Here is a 21282-nt window from a genome sequence, read left to right as displayed (position 1 = left end):
AACTATTTGAAAATGTGGAATCTGCAGGTTCAACAAAAATTAAAATGTTAAGAAAAATGTCTTTAAAGTTCGTCGAAATTATGACCGTAATGCATATTACCGATCAAAAATTATATTTTGATATATTTACGGAAAAAGGTCTTTACGGAACTTAATATTTTAATAATTTTTTAAATAAAATAATAATAAAATTTGTCCTTGTAGCTTAAAGTTCCCATGAAGTGCTTTGAAATGGGCATTTTTTATTCAGTGTTTGACATCATTTCAACTGAAACATGAAGACAGGCTGTCAGGTGTCATACTTCCTCCACTGTGCAAAAGTAACACCGATATTGATCCAATATTTGTTTTTACCACTGTCACTCTCTCGTGTGCACGCACAAACGGTGGATTTGTGTAAACAGTGGTGCGCAGATGTACAAATCTACATTTGCTGACAGACAGTTTGGGCTACTTATCTGTATTATGTGAATTATCGGCTTGACAAATTTTAATTGAACGAACATTTTTTTGTCTTATGCCTTAGTCAGGATATAAAAATATGCTCACACCTTTTTTTGATAGTCCGTTTGTTTAATTTTAGTTACATTGCATCTACATGCCAACTAATTCTCATTAGATAAGTATTGTTAGGTTGGGGTTAGTGCAAGTTAACATTAATTACGAACAGTTTATTAGCAGATATTAAGCAGGTAGTCTACTAATACTCAAATGGACCATCAAAATAAAGTGTTACCAAAAATACATATAAATACATTTACATAATTTACCTTTATCATTACTATTGGAATGTGAAGAGACTTTCAACCAGCACAATCAAATGCTTCTGAAGACAATCACCTACTGCACCTGTAATTTCACAGGACCTTTAAGGTTTTGTGGTCCCAAGTCACATTTTATACCCAAACATGAAGCCATCACACATTACCAGCTCACCTGCATATTGCAGAAAGTTTCATAGTAGTTGAATTTGGATATTCTACAACCTTCTTTACATTTATTAGCCTCCATTTAAAGTTTTTTAAGCAAAATATAATTGTTTGTGTTTACAAGACATGCTCACGTTTGTTAATGAAAACACTGGAAGTCTTCTCTAGTCGTATCAATTAAATACAAGTTACAGAGAATCTATTCAAACCACGGATTCTTGATTTCAGTGCATTTTACAAAACTTCCCAACTTTTTTTCCCCCTCCCGAATACAGGTTTGTACATCCTACTCCTCTACAGGCTGCCATCTTCTCATGCTATATCACTGCTTTGAGGGCACAGCAGCACAGGTACAGATAGCAGACAGGAAGAGACCTTTGGCCTCTTAATCCAGGTGGAAACCTGTCACTTGTTGCTATGGTAACAAGCCGAACTAGGGCTCTCGGAAATTGCTAGAGTGCTACTCTCCACCGCTGCAGCGAGGTTACCTCTTCCTGGCCGTCTCCTAAAATACCAGCAATGATTTTGTTTAGCATGTTGGCATAGGAGCCAGCAGGCTGCATGCATGAGGAGAGAAAGACATGATGATGAGTGAATGAGCAAGCACAAAGAGAAAGGCATGAGGAAGGCGTGTAATGGTGGGAAACCCAAGGGGTGGGGTATATGATGTCTATTAATATCTATTATTAACTATTTTAAATCTTTCAGGCAACGATTTGAGTAAAAAAAAAAAATAGATATATTATTCAAATCAGCCGGCGTGTATAAACTCTAAAGCCCATTAAGTGTTATTACACACTTGCCAGCTTTGAAACGCACTGATCCTAATGTGATTCTTTCCCTGGAGCTTTTTACAAAGCTCTCATGATTAACCAAAGAGGGCCTCCTACAGGCCACTGGCTGAAATTACACTTCCCATAATGCTCACGCTAATACTGGACAGCAATATTTTGGTATGCATGAAGAGATCTCTCCTCTGAAGCCCACATTGCAGCCAGGCTCCAATTAGAGAAGTCAGCTCATGCCAGTTCAGGGTGTGCAGGTTTTTATCAGTCAGCCAGGAAACAAAATTGCATTAAAGGGGTCATATCAGCTTGTTTTAGTGTGTGATGTCACTTCAAAGGGAGTCATTTATATAAAACTAAACACGGCTTCTGAACTCACTCCACTGCACTGTAAAGCCCAACAGTTAACTTTATCCAATGAGTGTAATTAACTCAAAATGAACCGAAAGTTAATTCTGCTCAATTTAAAAGAGTTTTGAACTCAGTGTTGAAGGTAAGGAGTAAATTAAATACCTTATTACTTCAACTTAAATGGAGTAAGTTCACAGTACTCATATAGATTCGTTTTTTTACTCAAATGGTTTGAGTTGCCTTAACTTACTGGGTTTTACAGTACTCAACTGGTTTAAGTTCTGTTCATTTATTGGGTTTTACTGTGCTCAAATTGCTTCGTTTACTCAAATAGATTAAGTTCACAGTACTCATTAGGATTAGCTTTTGAGCTTAAATGGTTTGTTGCAATCGGTTTCCTCAAATGGTTTGTGTTACCTTAATTTTTGGGGTTTTACAGTGTGTGTGACTGAGTTTTCTTATAGGAAATTTCTATAATTCCCGAGGATTAGCTGTGTCAGAGGTGTGTTGTCGCCAACAAGGAATGCTATTTATTCATATATCTATTTTATTGATTAATGTGATAGGCAGCACAGTGGCTCAGTGGTTTAGCACTGTCGCCTCACATCAAGAAGGTCGCTGGTTCGGGTCCAGGTTGGGTCAGTTGGCATATCTGTGTGGAGTTTGCATGTTCTCCATGTTGGCGTGGGTTTCCTCCGGGTGCTCCGCTTTCCCCCACTAAGTGAATTGGGTAAACTAAAATTAGATGTAGTGTATTAGTGTGTGTGAATGTGAGAGTGTATGGGTGTTTTCCAGTACTGTGTGTTGCTGGAAGTGCATCTGGTGGATAAAACATATGCTGGAATTGTTGCCGGTTCATTCCACTGTCGTGACCTCTGATAAATCAGAGACTAAGCCGAAGGAAAATGAATGAATGATAAATGTGATTCTTCCTTAACTATTTTCATTTTCAAACATAACCAGTATAGTGTAATTTGCATATTTTTGACATAACCCTGTGTCTATTTGACTAGTTGCCATGAAAGAGAACTTTTAGAACTCAAGTGACTTTGTGGCACGTCATGTCTGCGTCAGAATATAGCATGGCTTTAAAATATATGCCTGTTTTGTTGTCAAGGTACCGCCCTCTTCTGAAAAAGGGAGTGGAAGCAGCAGGTCATTTGCATTTTAAGAGACGCATATTAAAACTGGGTCTGGTTGGTTTTACAATAAAACTGTGGCTTTTACATCATACAGAATCACAAACATTTGTGTGTGTGTGTGTGTGTGTGTGTGTGTGTGTATATATATATATATACAATTTTGTCAGGCACATTGTAGCAGGTTCAGATTTGTTTTAAGTTAGTTAGGGTTAGGCTAATGCATAGTTAAAATTAGTTTTTTTACAGGTTATTGTTAGTATAGGATAATGTTAAAATGCATTTCAGTCAGCATTAGCATAATGACCTTAAAATTTCTTAAGAAAAAAGATCTACTGTCTATTATAACCGTGCTTCTCAACCACGTTCCTGAAGGACCACCAACACTGCATGTTTTGGACGTCTCATTCGTCTGTCACACCCATTACAGGTCTTTTAGGCCTAATCCCAATTCTTCGCCCTTAAAATCGAGTGTGAAGGGGAATGGCTTCAAAATTTACCGCAGCACTACAGCACCTACACAGGTCATTGCGATCTCTTACTTCATATGAGATCAGACAATAGCGACTGCTGTTTACAGTTGCATTATTTTTTGGTATTTACCTTCAGGAAAACACAGAAGCCATATATTGTGTTATCATGATCTAATGTGGCTATAAGATCGTAACTGTTCTGTGCATTTACACAGTGGCCATATTCATCTATGTAAACACACCAAAACAACATTAACATTAATAGCAGACACTGTAAAAAGCCCATTCTAACCCACTAGACCTTTCTGACAGGGTTTCTGAGTGTCATCGAGTGTCAGAATGTTGTGGGACTGCTGTACAGGAGTTATGATTATGGATTATAGATATCGAAATTTAGCGTTTTTTGTTTAAAAGCATGACCGTAAAACACGAACACACTTATAAATGTATTAAAACATGTGCTGATTTGTTGTAAAATTCGTAATAATGACAAAAAATATTAATTTATGCGTCTCCTTACTTCTGGGTGCAGCTATACTGTCATTGTGGCTGCTGTATTCTAGGAAATTTTCTTACCCCTTTGGTTTCGAGGGTGGTCCTGAAAAATCTCCATTCGAAGTGCTATTATCTAGGTTAGTATCTAACCTTTCCCCTTAGCACTACTCCTTTAAGCTAAAGAGAATTGAGACACCCCTACCCTTTCACGGGAATGCGCAAAACAAGGGGTAGTGGTAAGAAGAAAGGCTAAGGGGTAGAATTGGGATTGGGCCTTAGTCTCTGCTAATGAGCTGTGATGTTTGGTGGAGAAGACATGGAAAATGTGCAAAGCTGGTGGTCCCTCAGGAACGTAGTTGAGAAACACTGGACTATAACACAGTTTTGAAATTTAAAGCTCATTATTCACAGCCAAGTCACTTCTATACCAATTGTTTTTTTTTTTGTAAATTTGGCCTAATTAAAACTTACCAAAAATCCTGTACTAATCCAAACTCTGAGCTCGATTTAGTGCAGAGGTGCTCAAGCCAGTTCCTGGAGATCTACCTTCCTGCAGATTTCAGTTGCAACCTATATCAAACACACCTGCCTGTAATTATCAAGTGCTGCTCAGGGCCTGATTAATTAATTGGTTCAGGTGTGTTTGATCAGGGTTGAAGCTGAACTCTGTAGGAAAGTAGATCTCCTGGAACAGGGTTGAGCAGCCCTAATTTAGCGCCTTTATATCCATATCCAATCAGACATCACCTTTGCACTGTTGCTCCGCCTCTCCAGCAGAAGACGGAACCTGTTAGCTGTCCGTTTGTTGTCTTTCAGGCCTTGTCCCAATCCCCTGTTATCATCCTGCATCAGTCTGCGGTCCAGGATTACCTCCAGCTGACCTGTGGAAGATTGAGAGAGCATAAGAGGGAAAGATGAAGAGAGCGAGAGAGAGCAAGGCTGAGCATTAGACGGTACACTCACTTCATCTTCATTATTGGATACATTGCATCGAATCAATACACAAGCAGAGCACTGTGTCCCACTGTTAGTGTTTTCCACCTCCCTACCGTCTCACTCCCTGATTCATGTTCCTCACTGCTATGGATCTAAAAGGTAGCGCTACTTTAGTCGATACGAAATTGAAAGCAACATAATAAAGCAAGTTTTTCCAACAGCTCCAATTGTAGAAAAAAAGTTGAAATCTTAGTATGGAAATGGCTCAGCTCATGAATATTAATTAGGGTGTGCTATTGTTGCTTAGTAACCTTCCCGAAGCATGAAGTCATGCAAACTATTTAATATAAATAAGCCAATTAAAAAAGTTGAGCTACATGCTGCAATTTAGCATTTTATGTAAATACGATCCAATTCAAGGAGTGTGTCAAATCCTGTATTAGTTTTTACACTTAAATTTGCTCTTTAAAACAAACAAATAAATAAATAAATAAATAAATAAATAAAGAAATAAATAAATAAATAAATAAATAAAGTATGATTCAATAACTAAAATGAGTCGTTTCCGCTGAGTGGTACAGTACAGTGCAGGTCACCTTCATCAGGCTTGTGTTTTACACATAAATACTATTGTATAAATGTTAACTACTAACCTTTCTATGAACAGGATTTGATTATAGCTGTAAATCAATGATATTGCAAAAATATCCTACTGTAATCTCTGCGATTATATAAAATAAAAAAATAAATAAAACATTTATAAACAGGAATATCAACAAGGGAATATCAGCAGAAATATAACCAATATTAAGATATTATCAAAATTACACTCACCACCCACTTTATTAGGTACACCTAACTAGTACAAGGTTTTTTTGCCTTCAGAACTGCCTTAATCCTTCGTATAGATTCAACAAGATACTGGAAATATTCCTCAGAGATTTTGGTCTACATTGACATGATAGCATCACGCAGTCGCTGCAGATTTGGCTGTGGCGTTGACTAGATGCTCTACTGGTACTAATGGGCCCAAAGTGTGCCAAGAACATATTCCCCATACAATTACACCACCACCACCACCACCAGCCTCAAGTATTGATACAAGGCAGGATGGATCCATGCTTTCATGTTGTTGACACCAAATTCTGACCCTACCATCCGAATGTTGCAGCAAAAATCAAGTCAAACATTTTTCCAATCTTCTATTTTCCAGTTTTGGTAAGCCTGTGTGAATTTTAGCCTCAGTTTCCTGCTCTTAGCTGACCGGAGTGGCAAACGGTGTGGTCTTCTGCTGCTGTAACCCATCCGTCTCAAGACTGGACGTGTTGCGTGTTCAGAGATGCTCTTCTCCATACCTCGGTTGTAATGAGTGGTTATTTGAGTTACTGTTGCCTTCCTATCAGCTGGAACCAGTCTGGCCATTCTCCACTGACATCATTCTGGACCATTCTCTGTAAACCCTAGAAATGGTTGTGCGTGAAAAGTAAATCAGCAGTTTCTGAAATTCTCAGATCAGCCCGTCTGGCACAAACAACCATGCCACATTCAAAGTCACTTAAATCACCTTTCTGAACTGCAGCAGATCATCTTGACCATGTCTACATGCCTAAATGCATTGAGTTGCTGCCATGTGATTGGCTGATTAGAAAAAAATAGCATAAATGAGCAGTTAGACAGGTGTACCTAAAAAAGTGGCCGATGAGGGTATTTACTCTATTTGGTATAGTAGTAGCAGTAGTACAAGTTTATTTAAATTCCACACAAATATATTTTTTATTTTGTTAATACAAAATATTGGTGCAAAAACAGAAATACAAATAATATTTATATTAACTCTTATAAAAATAAAAAAAAAAATAGCAGCGCATAGCCCAACTTTTATACAAATGTATTTGTTTTATACAAACTACAATGGTATTAAATCAATTCTTAAGATTTTGGATATCAGCGAGTTTTACAGCTTGCTTAATGGTATTTTAGTGCATCAAATTTGTACAAAAACTACATAAATTTGTGTAAACAAAATAATCTTTAACACTGGCTGACATGCTGATATAAAAAAAACTTTGGCCGAAGCAGTGGCGCAGTAGGTAGTGCTGTCGCCTCACAGCAAGAAGGTCGCTAGGTTGCTGGTTCAAGCCTCAGCTCAGATGGCGTTTCTCTGTGGAGTTTGCATGTTCTCCCTGCATTCGCGTGGGTTTCCTCCGCATGTTCCTTCACAGTCCAAAGACATGCGGTACAGGTGCATTGGGTAGGCTAAATTGTCCGTAATGTATGAGTGTGTGTGGATGTTTCCCAGAGATGGGTTGCGGCTGGAAGGGCATCCGCTGCGTAAAAACTTGCTGGATAGGTTGGCGGTTCATTCTGCTGTGGCGACCCCGGATTATTAAAGGGACTAAGCTGACAATAAAATGAATAAATGAATGAAAAACTTTCATTTGGGCTATGCGCTGCTATATTTTTGAAGGGTTCATATAAATAATATTTGCATTTCTGTTTTTGCACTAATATCTGTATGAACAAAATAAAAATACATGTGTGTAAAATTAAAACAAATCTGTAATACAACTACTATATAAATAGAGTACTGACATGACATTTCATGCAAGAATCCACTAAACGGAGCCCGACTCACCGCTGGCCAGACTGGTAACCCCCAGAGCCTGTGCCGTGTGGAGCGTGAGCCGGTACTGGCTGTCCTGGATGTATGCTGTGCTGGGCATGGGGTAGAAATTGGCTTGTAGTGGAAGTTTCTGGAAGTATCGCCGAGGCTGAATCTGATGAGCAGAAAAGGCATGCGGCATTAGCTTGATTATCTGGCAGATGAGCAGTGTGGAGCCACAGTAGATCAAATCAACTTCTGCTCCGTGTGCTCGCTGAAGAGAGAGTTCAACCAATCAACACAAATTCACTGTAATTTTACTCCCCCTCAGGTCACATTTAGTGACTTCAGAACACTATAGAAGATTTTTAGCTCAAAACGTGATCTTTAGTGATTTATAAAATGCACGTCAAAGGCTATCGGCCCTTTGAGAATCAAACAAACACATACAGGCTAAACTAGGCTACCCAAGGCGTGCGCTAGCAAAATAACTATTGTAATTTTTGACACTATCCTTAAATAATAATAATAATAATAATTCCTTACATTTATATAGCGCTTTTCTGGGCACTCAAAGCGCTTTACACAATGTGGGGGGGGGATCTCCTCATCCACCACCAGTGTGCAGCATCCACCTGGATGATGCGACGGCAGCCATTTTGCGCCAGACCGCACACCACACACCAGCTGATTGGTGGAGAGGAGACAGTGATGAAGCCAATTGAATAGTGGGCAGTGGGCAGATTTGGCCAGGATGCCGGGGTTAAACCCCTACTCTTTTCGAAGGACATCCTGGGATTTTTAACGACCACAGAGAGTCGGGACCTCGGTTTAACGTCTCATCCGAAAGACGGCGCTCACTGAGCAGTATAGCGTCCCCGTCACTATACTGGGGCATTAGGACCCACACAGCCCGCAGGTTGGGCGCCCCCTGCTGGCCTCACTAACACCACTTCCGGCAGCAACCTAGCTTTTCCATGTGGTCTCCCATCCAGGTACTGACCAGGCGCAGCCCTGCTTAGCTTCAGTGGGCAACCATGTGAGAGTTGCAGAAAGCTAGCTGCCGGCAGCACTCACCTACATCTCTGATGACCTCAGGGATAGCAAACTACAAGCAAATGTCCATTTTTGGCTGAACTCTCACTTCAGCTCTGATTAACAAACCCGCATGTTAGCCCAGCAACAGTTTCTAGTCGTGTGGATTCACCTGAAAGCCGTTGAGATCCGTGTAGAAAGTATCTCCGCTCTGGATGTCGGTGACGAACCTCATGGCCAGCTCTTTGTTATTCTGATCTCTGATGTCCACCATAGTGGTGATGTCCAAAGAAAGACCGTCAACCCCTGAATGACAGAGCAGAGACACGTCAGGAATAAATGATCAGACAGGCCAGGATGTCCTCACACATGTTTGCACGCAGGACAGATGGAGTACCTGGAACATTATGAATGCGGACCGTCTGCTGGAAGTGCTGATAATGTGCCACAACCTCTGCGAACAGAGGACCTTCAACCACACGCACGATAGGGGCCTCTCTCTGCGAATACGGCTGAGAACGAGAGAAAAGAAGGTGTTCGGATGTATTTTTTAGTAGTGATGTAGCTGGACACTGTTTGGCGATCCCCACGTAAAGCTGGAAAATGGCCATAGTTGTGCAACAGTCAAGACGCAATAATATCCAGCTGCAGGCCCGCAGAACCACACACGTTTTAGGCACACACAATCTAAGCAAACCATATATGGTTAAGAGGGATGATGATGTTATTAACGTCTTTTTGAACATCGTCATCTATATATTTTGATATATATGGTTAATAAATATTGTACAAAATTAAACAATAGTGTTTAATTTATTTCATAAATATTGCGATCGAGACGGGCAAATTGGGAGCATTGTTTCCGATAGCCATTCCATATAATAGACTGAACAGTTTTCTTTCAGTCATCATAGCTGAACAGTCATTATCATCTGACAATAATATGGCAGATACTCGTTTGCTGGCCTTGCTGAACAATCTAAATATTACAGGTTTAATTTATATGATGGATTCATTAAAAGGAAATAATAGCAAGTTAATATAGGCAATAATACATTTTATATGCAATAAAACTCGTTTTACATGTAACAAATGTAAAACACTATATTAATATTTTACTCAAGCGATTTAATAGTGTTTATTTAACTAATTTTCTAATAACTTTAAATTATGATTTCCCACATTTAATACTATAGTAATTTATAGTAAGCAATATATTGTTTTTAAACCAAAATTTAGCAGTAGGAACAAATTAACTATTAATAATTAATAGAAAAATAAGTAAATATATACAGTTGATGTCAGAATTATTAGCCCCCTTTTGATTTTTTTTTCTTTTTTTAATATTTCCCAAATGATGTTTAACAGAGCAAGGAAATTTTCGCAGTATGTCTGATAATATTTTTTTCTTCTGGAGGAAGTCTTACTTGTTTTATTTCGGCTAAAATAAAAGCAGTTATTAATTTTTTTAAAAGCCATTTTAAGGACAAACTTATTAGCCCCTTTAAGCTAATTTATTTTTTCATTTTTTCAATAGTCTACAGAACAAACCATCGTTATACAATAACTTGCCTAATTACCCTAACAGCTGTGACAGTTTAGTAAAAGATAATAGTTTATAATCAGATAATCGGTTAAGATAATCAGTTTATAACTATATTACATATTGTTTAAATGATTAACTACAGTAGGCTAATTCATTTTAATGTGACACATTATTGTTTGCTTTTTATATTTTACAACAAAGTGATTTTAACCAGGTATGATAAGATTAAGATGCTAAATTAGTTTATTACACTTAATCCAACAATTATACGGTCTATTATGTTTTCTTTGTGTATGTGGACTCGTGAATTAAGTCATATATGTCTTTAACCAATAGTTTTTATTTACATAATTTGAGTTCCAAAAACTGCACAGATGTTAAAACGATCATTACGATATAATAGTAATAATGACTGAAATGGGAAACCATGTTTGTGAAATTTAATAGGTGGCCATAATGCTAAGGGATTAGTTAGTAACCATATATGGTTTGCCTAAATCGTGTGTGCTAGATTGTGTGTGCCTAAAACGTGTGTTAGTTCTGCGGTTCAGCAGCTGGATGTATCTCTAAAGACGTGTCCGTAATGGACGCATACATTCAAGAAGTGTATGAAATGGAACAAATAACACATGTATTGCGACTATTTTCCTAAAGAGACGAACTCAATAATAAGCCATATTGTTATGATCAACGTCACACCTTTCTTTCTTTCTTTTTTTCCTATTATTATTTTAATATTATTATAATGTTAATCTTTTATATGTACTAATGATGTTTTTTGTTCTCTACATGTATTTACAACCATTATGGTAGCTAGAAATGTATAAACTAACATGCGATAAAAAAAAAAACACTGTATCATACTCTATGCCAGTGTTTCCCAACCGGAGTTCACAACACAGCGAAATAAATCATGCTGTTTTAGTCTTTATATCAGTGTTTCCCAACCGAGCTCCTGTTGTCACACCAACACTACATATTTTGGATGTCTACCTTACCTGACCCATTCATTTCAGGTTTCGGAGTCTCTACTTATGCTCTGATGGGTTGATTCGAGCGTGTTTGATTAGGAAGAGGTTGAAACTGTGTAGTGCTGGTGGGCCTTTAGGAACAGAGTTGGGAAACACTGCTCTATGCAATGTATTATTTAACAAAAATAAATAAATAAATACACACAATAAGACTCGTCCAGAGATTTACACTACATCAAACTGAATAAATGAAATATAACACGATTTTAAACCAATCCCCTGTTTTGAACCATATCTGATGTTTGCATTTCTCTTAAGGCCGCTTTCTTTTTAGGCCTGTCAAAATACTGTTCGAAATCAAATTTTCCCACCATTACTCAAAGCAAGAAGCTGTGGTTTACAGTGATCTTTTAACAGCTAAGGTGCATTATTAACAGGGCTTAACATTAACACCTGTCAGCCCACCAAATGCGGGTAGATTTCAGCTTTGGCGGGTTAGACAGTCACTCCCACTAGCCACTTTGGCTGGTTGAAAATAATTTTTTAAATTGTGGTTTTCTCAAAAGCAGGGTTCGACTATAAGAATGACCCAATATGCGTGCAAATGTGATCTTAGAATGGAGAAACAGCACGACTAACAAAAAAAAATTGCGTTCCCACGAGCAGAAGAAAGCAGATGAATACCGAATGAGAGGATCCTCTCCTGTTTCTCTCCTGCTCCTGTTTCCTTGCTTGAAGCAACCATGCTTTGAACGCAACTGTGATCGGTTCTCTTTCAAATAGTCAGGCAAAAAAGTAATGCTAATGCACCTACAGACACAGTCTTGCTGCTTTCAAGAGCTCCAAATATGTCTTTTTGTAAGCAGCACCGGTTGCTTTCGCTTTGAACAGATTATTAATTGGCCTTAACCGTGTGATCATCTTTCCATTATCACACACACTATGTTTTTCACCTGCTTTCTTTTGCTTACAGTTAGTTTTGTTTATATGCTTTAGTTATTATTATTTCTTTACAACAACATTACTTTAATATGAGATTAACTCTCCATTTATGTGCAGTTAACTGGTGATCTGAGAGACCTTTAGCCAGGACAGATTACTGTGCATATTTTGACAATAATTATTTTTAAAAGTCAATTGTTTTGTTAAATAAAAAGTATAGGATGGAGCTATATTTAGCTGGCTTTGACACACTTAAAAATTGTGGCAAAGAAATAATTGTTTGGTGTGGTCAGAGATAAATTTGGTAAATCCTTAATTTTGAGTTCTGAAAAGTCATGTGAAATTAAAACTAATTGCAGTATAACACTATGAAACCATGACCCATTTGCTCATACACGACACACAAAACGTGAAAAGAATGAGGAGGCATGTGGCCAAAACACAAAATCTAAATCAAGTAACTTGTCAAAGTTATATTTATGCATATAAAAAAATATTTTCCCAACAACAAAATTGTGGCTAGTGAAAATGCAGAGCGGCTAGTAACGTTGGAAAACTACTCGCCACTGTGGCTGGTGATCAAAAAAGCAAATGTCAAGCCCTGATTATTAACTATGACACATAGTGTCTAAAACCCCCTCTGAACTTGGTTCAGACTGCACGTTTTTCAAAGTAGTCAGGTCACAGATGTTTTCACACTGCAGATGTTTGCATAACTATCTAGTGGTAGCATTTCGTCGGTGCTGTGTTTACACTGCAAGTTGGTTCGATGATAGGGGGTTTCACACTGCATGACTTTACAATAGACAGAATTACAGACAACTTTGTCTCGGCCCGCAAACTGTATCTCGCAACCAAAAACACCCAAGAAATGACATCCCTAGTAGCAAAGAATTCTGGCCCAGATTTGGCAAAAAGCTGGCACAGCAGGCATTCATCCGCCACTGGCATACAGCATGTGGGCCAAACATGGCCCGGGTTTGGCAGAGGTGGCACCGTTTTTAAGGCGGCACACAAGATTTGGGCCAGATGTAAAACGTAGTATTTGGCCCAGATTTAAACATTTGATAAGTGGGCCATGTGAGTTTGGCCAGTCTTGACCAACATTTAAAATATACTAAAATCATTTTTGAGTAAAGAAAAAAAAATTCTACTAATCAGGTCACTTTGAGAAAAAGCGTGCCCATAGTGTGCCTAAAGCGCATCACTCCATGGGTTTATCAATTTCATTGCAATCGTGACACACCAACCTATCTGGCCCAGTTCAGGCCCAGTTATGAGTTATTAACTTGGCTGAGACTTGGCCCAGATATGGTCTGTGTTTGGCCCTTGTCTGGAAGCCAGATTTGGTCCAGTCATGTACCGTAATTCACTGCGGCATGTGGGCCAAGCAAAACCTGATTGTGTGGGCCAGAGAAATTTTGCTATGTGGGATGGAAACAACGCAAGGTCACGTAGTATATCTTTGGTTATTAACTACATAATGAGAAAGAAGCCTTTAGTGGGGTAGAAAATCTACTTATATATTTTCTCACTTGGCTTTTGAAGTGAATTAGCAATTTCTTTTCAACTTTTTAATTTTCAATCTGGTTGTGATATTTCTCAGATGACACGTCAAACAGACATGGGTGCTCCTGCCAAATTTACACTACTTTTTCCTCGATTTCTTAAGTAAAAATAAACTGAAAATGAGCGCTTTTAACTTCTCCCCCAGCCTCCCACTGGCCTGCAGGTACACATACTAGAGGATGCTGCTCTCTCATTGGCTGTAGGTTATCACAGATGAGATTTTTAGTCAGAACACATGTCAAACGGCATGATTTGAATCACCGACAGCTCCAGATATTTAGCATGCCAAATATCTCACGGGTGTCTGCAACTCATTGGTGATTCTCTCAGATGGTGTCCTTGGTAGTTCACATTGCATGATTGTTACTCACATGAATGAGCAACAATTTGCCTGTGATTTCAGGCATTCGTCTGTGATTTCTCAAAACCTGTCAGCAGGCAAAATCAAGGCTAAAAATCATGCAGTCTCAACTCGGCATAAGATGTTGTAATTCACTGTAAACTATGGTTTCAAAGAGTTTATTGCTCTTATAAAACTGTTATTTCACTAAACAGAACCACAACAAAAAACCTCTTTAGCACAGTATTGATAGTGGAAAGGTTGCCAAGCCACAGCCACAGGTTTACGTTTGTAGAGTATTTTACGACAACTTGAAACGCAGCTCAACCAATTGGAATCAAGGACCAGAACTATAATACGTTATTGATTTATTATCAATTTTAGGTGAGGCAGTGGCGCAGTGGGTAGCACGTTCGCCTCACAGCAAGAAGGTCGCTGGTTCGAGCCTCAGCTCAGTTGGCATTTCTGTGTGGAGTTTGCATGTTCTCTCCGCATTTGCGTGGGTTTCCTCCGGGTGCTCCAGTTTCCCCCACAGTCCAAAGACATGTGGTACAGGTGAATTGGGTAGGCTAAATTGTCCGTAGTGTATGAGTGTGTGTGTGTGTGTGTGAATGTTTCCCAGAGATGGGTTGCAGCTGGAAGGGCATCCGCTGCGTAAAAAACTAGCTGGATAAGTTGGTGGTTCATTCCGCTGTGGCGACCCCGGATTAATAAAGGGACTAAGCCGACAAGAAAATGAATGAATGAATGAATGAATTATCAATTTTTTTCTAATTTTCCCTAATTTGGTTTGAGCTGTCAGGCTCTTTGCATCTTAATTTTTGATGTTTTTATGGGTTCTTGGTTTGACGGTGGTTGTAGTTAGATCTTAGTTAAATCTTCAGACACAGCCAGAATTTTTTTGGAGTAAGAATTTGATCTCAGTAATCATTAAGTGGCTGTGGATGAACACGTCAAACCTGCGATCAAATACAGATTTTTTTCAGCCTACAATTCTATGAATCATTTAAAATATTTTTTTAAATTAGTCTCAAATACCTAAATAACATCTGAAATCTCACAATGCAAGTCAGGCTTTAATCCGCCTCAGGTTGTTTGATGAATTGCCAGGCAAGACAAGCGGACGCTACCTTAGCATTTCCATCCGGCAGGAACAGATAGGCCCCGCTCTTGTCCTTGGAGGGTCGCGTACCGTAGGTGAGGAACTGAATCTGTACCCTCACCTCCTGGGGATCGTCTTTCCGTCGAATGCTCTGATGGAGAAAAGCGGGAGAATTAATCATTGCAGACTCATCTGCTGACTCAGAATGCAAAAGAGGACATAAACGCATATGTGCTACAAAAAAACATGAGTTTCATTTCATCTGGCAACCAATAAAAAAATACTCAGCCAGATGACTGGATATAAAAATAGACTGCTGGTGTCATAACTTGGAAACTTCCTTTTTATTATAAGCATGCAATATTAGATGAGTCGAGCTGATGTTTGGAGTATTTATTCCCTGACTTTACTACTTGCAAATCCTGCAAGGCTGAAAAGGATAATGATTTGTATTACAGCTGACATCAAAATGCAATATGATTTGGTCTGAATCAGTGTTTCTCAACCATGTTGCTGGAGCACCACCAGCTCTGCACTTTTTCCACGTCTCCTTAACCAAACACACCTGATTCAGATCATCCGCTCATTAGCAGAAACGGAAAGACCTGTAATGGGTTTGACAGACAAAGGAGAAATCAAAACAAGCAGTGTTGGTGGCCCTACAGGAACGTGGTTGAGAAACACTGGTCTAAATAACTTAAAAATAAACTGCTTAAGGACTAATATAATGAATTTAGGCACCAAAACTTCAAAATACACTGTATACAAATGACTATTCATAGTATGATTAGTTAAATATTGCTAAAAATAGTTGATAAAATTTGATATAAAAGTTTGGCTAAATGTAAAAAAAAAAAAAACTATTTTGCAAAAAATAAATGACAAATAAAACATGTATACAAATAATCATTTTAATTAATCATGAAAATAAAAATAAATTTAAAAATAAATAAAATAAAAAAATAAAATAAAAAAATTTGCTAAAAAAGGTTTATCAGATTTTTATTTAGTAATAAAACAATTTTAATTGTTATCAGTAATTGAAAGACTGGATGACTGCAAAGGTAAATTAAATAAGCAGTTATATATTTTATATAGTGTACAATATAGATTTTTTTTAATAATGAATATTAGGCGCTTCAGTTTAACATTCACATTACTAGATGATGAAGATGAAAGGGGCCATTTAAGCATGACAATGACCCCAAAGAGACTTAAGGAAAAACTCTGGTGTCAGAAAAGAAAATAAAGCTGCTAGAATGGCCCAGCCAACCACCTGACTTGAATCCAATATAAAATAAGTACTAAAGATTAGAGTTAATCAACAATTGTTTATTGTTTTTATCATTTATTATTCGAGTAAAATAATTTTTTATTCTATATAAACTAGTGACGACTTATGACTAACATCTGTAAATGAAACATATTCAATATAGTCAATCAATTATTCCACGTTCTTATTCCACCAAAGGAATTCTGCTTGACTGAATCGTTTGCATATGCAGTCCAAGTTGCTTTAGCAATCAAATCACTTCAGGAATTATGCAAACAAGATCACGTTTTTGTATAATTTCACCCTGAACCCTTGTTAATTTCTCACTTCACTTCCTGTGTGTTTAATTTCAGCAGTGACACACTGAAATGCTCTCACCTCCAGCAGCCCTGTGGCTCCAGAGAAGCCCAGAGTGAGGGATTGGCTTTGGATGTAGAACGGCTGTCCATCAACAGTTTGTGAGCGCACAGGCAGAGGATCCAAACCCCGAATGCTCTGACCCCGTCCTGGAACCCTGAGCAGCGTCTCGGAGCGCAGAGTCATGGGCGAATCAGCAGAGTCGTACAGGTGGAAGACGGCCAATCCCAGAGCCGGCAGACGTGCCATGAAAGAAGCCTGGACAAAGAGAAGAGCTGGTACTAACATGCATTCAAAATGGTCTTTTATCACTTGTTGTGTTTAACATTTGTTCAAGACTAGGATTAACAATATTTAATTATTGATCAAATAATTGTTGATGATCGTTTAAAATGCATCGATCGTGTACAGTAGAGCTGTGGCTAAAACAAAAAAATCATTTGAGAAATCAATTCTGTATCGACTCTGAGACTATCAAAATGCATTGATATCCTTTCTTGATTTAATTTTGAATGTACATTTTTTAAAAATGCAGCGTTCCACACAATTCCTCCATGTCGTCCCAACACAAACCGATTAAGTTGACATAATCGTGTTTTTTTTTTTGTTTTTTTTTTTTTACAAATTTAGGTGGATTGAACTTTAAAAAATTAAGTTGCCCCCCCAAAAAAACTTAAGAATTGTGTTGTTTTAACTCTATTTTTAAAAAGTAGTTTGAACCAGCACAACTTTGAGCACAGATTTGATCTTTTTTTCTGAGCCATCGTCTTTTTGAAATGTAAATAATTCTAAATTTATATACTGCGGGTGAAATAATCAATGAATTCTCAATGTGCTGTTGACTCGAAATGTTCACCAGATCTCAGTAACAGCCAAAGTAATCCATCGTTTCAAAAGCAAGTTGTGTGCAATAAAATGAAATGGCACAAGGAAAAGTATTGAACACGTGAAGAAAGGAAAGCGTAAAAAGTCATGGAAAGACCAGACAGCAGCTGTCAATTTTCTCATTAGCTGCTTCAGTCCAACATTATCATTAACAGATGATGAATATGAAAACCAGGGTGGACAATTCAGCAAGACAATAGCTACGTTTCCATCCACCTATTTTTATACGCATTTTGGATATGCACGTAAAAAAAACGGTTGATGAAATCGCTAAAATGCGCATACATTTTGAAAATGAGCATAAAAAACATGTGCATAACTGGGTAGTGTTTTGTAAAACTTTTTTATTTGATAATAAAAGATGCATATAAACTATGATTGAAACACTTTTCCCAAACAAATTCTAGTATGCACAAAGGTCATGTGATTTTGTTATGAGATCATGTGATGATGAAAATGTGTGCGAATGGACTAACTAGCAGGCTGACCACATTGAAAACATCTGAAATGTTGTTTTGGTCATTTTAAAACCCCTTAACCATTTTAGTATTAGTTTTATTATATTATTAATTACCTTCAGAATCAAGAGAATCTGTGCTCCGCATCTCGCGCCTTCAAACGCCACCGCACGTCTTCTGAGGCGCAAGTCATTTATTAAATGAAGAAAAGATTCAGGCAGAGTCTCCTGCTGCTGCAAATTCCTTTTGTACTGTTAACATTAGTCGCCAGTTAATCATGAAGTCACGATTTTGTTCGCTTTGACTCGTTGGATGGAAACGCTGCTGTATTCGCACGTCTTATATGCGATAATTCAGTTTTGCGCATAAAGTTAATTTACATTTTTGGATGGAAACAGATAATAACTTCAAACCCAGTAAAGGAAAACTCTGGTTTCAGAAAAGAAAAAAAAGCTGCTAGAATGGCCCAGCCAATCACCAGATCCGAATCCAATAGAAAATAAGAACTAAAGATCAGCGTTTGTAGACAACCATGAAGATTTGAAAATTCTTTTTCCATCCTTTCCACTGTTATTGCAAATAACACAAATCTTGGCATTTTTGTTTTGTTTTATTAGTGTGTTTTGATTGTTCAGGTTTTTACAGAAAAAATTCCATGTCTACAGCTACTAAATTCACCATTTAAAATCATGACATGTTCAATACTTAATTTACTTACTGTGTTTTGCTTCGAGACAACCTCAACATATCGTGAATGCAAATCTACGCTATATATCTGAAATTGTATCCTGCCGACCCCCAAGCCAACCGCACTAACCCACCTCCCCCAATATAGTCTAATGTATTTTTGACAGAAAGTGGACATAGTAAAACTATTTTGGATCCCTATTTAGCATCATCCACCTGCAATCAGACTGACTAAAGGCTGATTTATACTTCTGCGTCAAGTGCACCCGTATGCTATGGCGTTGACGCATAGCCCTTCGCCGTGGCCGTCGGCGTCGCTGACGTGCACCTCTCAAAAAATGTAACTACTTGTCGCAACGACGTGTAGCGCAAGCTCTGTAATTGGTCGGGCTTGGTAGCGCTGACGAGTCTGGGCGGGACCGAGAGCCGTGCGAATGGCGCGAACCCAATGTAGCGATTGTTTACAAGTGTGGAGTCCCGTTAAGGAGCTCCGGATGGAAAGTTTTGTTTTGTGTTTACCTCATAGTTAAAGTTGTTGCACGTCCGCCGGTTTCTGCCCCAAAATGAGCAAGTTTAAGCCACTTGTACATTCAGGAAGTGTTCAGGAAAAGCAAAACAGCAGCGAAGAAACTCGACTCAGAGAAACATTTACACCTCACTGCCCACTAGCGTTTTGGAAGTGTAATGCAGACCAACAGAGACAGCACGCAGAAGCATAAATGCACAGTTACGCGTGTTGCATGCGCCGATGGTTACGCTGGTCACTTGACGCAGAAGTATAAACCAGGCTTAAAGCAGACTATGTTTTCAAACTGACTCTACACACACCTGATAAACCTCCCCACTCATCTCCGTAGCGGACATCCACTGCGCGCTGAGCTGCACCGGTAGCGTTTGTCCGTCTTCTGTAAGCACCCTCACTCTTGCCGAATTCACCAGGACAGTGACCAAACACAGACGCTCCTGCTCCACCGGGTTAAACAGCACCAGATACCTGAGGAAGAGGAATATCGGGGAAATCACATCTGCACACCAAGGTTATTTTAGTAAATCGAAGCGAAATCAAAGACTAAAACTCTTGGCCAAAAAAACTTTTCCGTTTACTGAAATAAAAATAAGACTCACAATAAATGACAAAGTAATACTAAATGAAACTAATAACAGTTACTGAAAAACGAGCCTAAAAAAATAATAATTAGTAAAAACAACTGATCATTTTGAGATCTAATAAAGCACTTTGACAGAAACAATACCCGTGATGGCACTTTTATAGTCAAACGCATCAGTCAAGCACACAGGTACAAAAAAGGTGCTAAAATATGTAAACTAGTCATGTTTAACTGCGCATGATATTATAAACTTATCTTTTATATGAAGGTGTTTGTCTGAATTCTTCATAATTATGCATTTAAGTTGCATTTGTGGCTTTGGATCCAGTGTTAAATTATTTGATTTTTATCACTCAAAGGTTTTATTAATCATTCGTACTGTTCAGTGAACGCAAACTGCCGTAATTTATTAAAGACGAGAACTCCTTACAGCACGCCAGCTGCACGGCTTCAGCAGACCTCCTCATTCCTGCAGCACGAGAGCTTTATAATTGTTTATGGGCGCCAAAAGTGGCGGATATGTTCGGTGAAATATCTGACTGCGTGTCACCGCATCCCTAAGGACTGTTTGGCGAAATATTTGACTGTATGTCACTGCATAACAAACAACTGACACGATATAACTAGAGAAATCTCCACTGTGCTGCTGAGTGAGAGCGCTTCTCACTGAACAGAGCAGCAGCGATGACGTAAGCGTGCCGAGGCCCATTTGTGGTGTGAGTGCGGGCCGTCGCGGGAGACTGGAGGGGGGACGTGCTTTGGCCCGGTTCGAGGCAACTGTATCTAGTGTGAGTACAGCCTAAACTTTAATATATATATATATATATATATATATATATATATATATATATATATATATATATATATATATATATATATATATATATATATATATATATATATATATATATATATATATATATATAAAAAACATAATATTTAAACAAATATTATTGAAAAAAAAAATAGAAAATAACAAAATATAAAATATAAACTAAACCAAAACTTACAAAAGCTTTCATGAAACAACCTAAAAATGAAATTGAAAATTTGAAAAATATAGCATTAAAATAAAAAAGTAACAAAAAAAGATAAACCATAAAAAGCTTTGCTGCTACGGCTGAACGATACTGAGAAAATAAGCTATAAAGTTGGTAAACGTGTCTTCAGAAACATTTTTTTGTGCCAGTTGAAAGTCTCTTCACATTCCAACAGTACCGATTAAAGTAAATGATCTAAATATATTTACATGCATTTTTATATTCTGGATAAGTCATAAAACTGAAAAATGTTCATCC

General features: G+C 38.0%; 1 protein-coding gene across 23 annotated transcripts in view; it reads right to left on the bottom strand.

Annotated features, from left to right (window-relative positions):
• Positions 1–21282, bottom strand: part of man2a2 (mannosidase, alpha, class 2A, member 2) — an 80794-nt gene that overhangs the window by 12091 nt on the left and 47421 nt on the right. For 15 of the 23 annotated variants that reach the window (XM_087311722.1, XM_087311728.1, XM_087311725.1 and 12 more), the window contains 7 exons: positions 19704–19869; positions 16867–17103; positions 15244–15366; positions 9143–9257; positions 8918–9051; positions 7744–7885; positions 4920–5053 (listed from right to left, as the gene is read on the bottom strand). In XM_087311722.1, the coding sequence (XP_087167848.1) occupies positions 4920–5053; positions 7744–7885; positions 8918–9051; positions 9143–9257; positions 15244–15366; positions 16867–17103; positions 19704–19869 (1051 nt within the window). Of the gene's footprint in view, positions 1–1417; positions 1487–4919; positions 5054–7743; positions 7886–8917; positions 9052–9142; positions 9258–15243; positions 15367–16866; positions 17104–18785; positions 19114–19671; positions 19870–21282 lie in introns of those variants that run through there. The other 8 variants (XM_087311715.1, XM_087311714.1, XM_087311718.1 and 5 more) reach the window with 2 other exon arrangements.

The sequence above is a fragment of the Danio rerio genome, chromosome 25, assembly GCF_052040795.2.
Source record: "Danio rerio strain M-AB ecotype USA chromosome 25, GRCz13ab, whole genome shotgun sequence".
NCBI classification, from domain to species: domain Eukaryota; kingdom Metazoa; phylum Chordata; class Actinopteri; order Cypriniformes; family Danionidae; genus Danio; species Danio rerio.
This window is presented reverse-complemented; position numbering and strand designations above follow the sequence as displayed.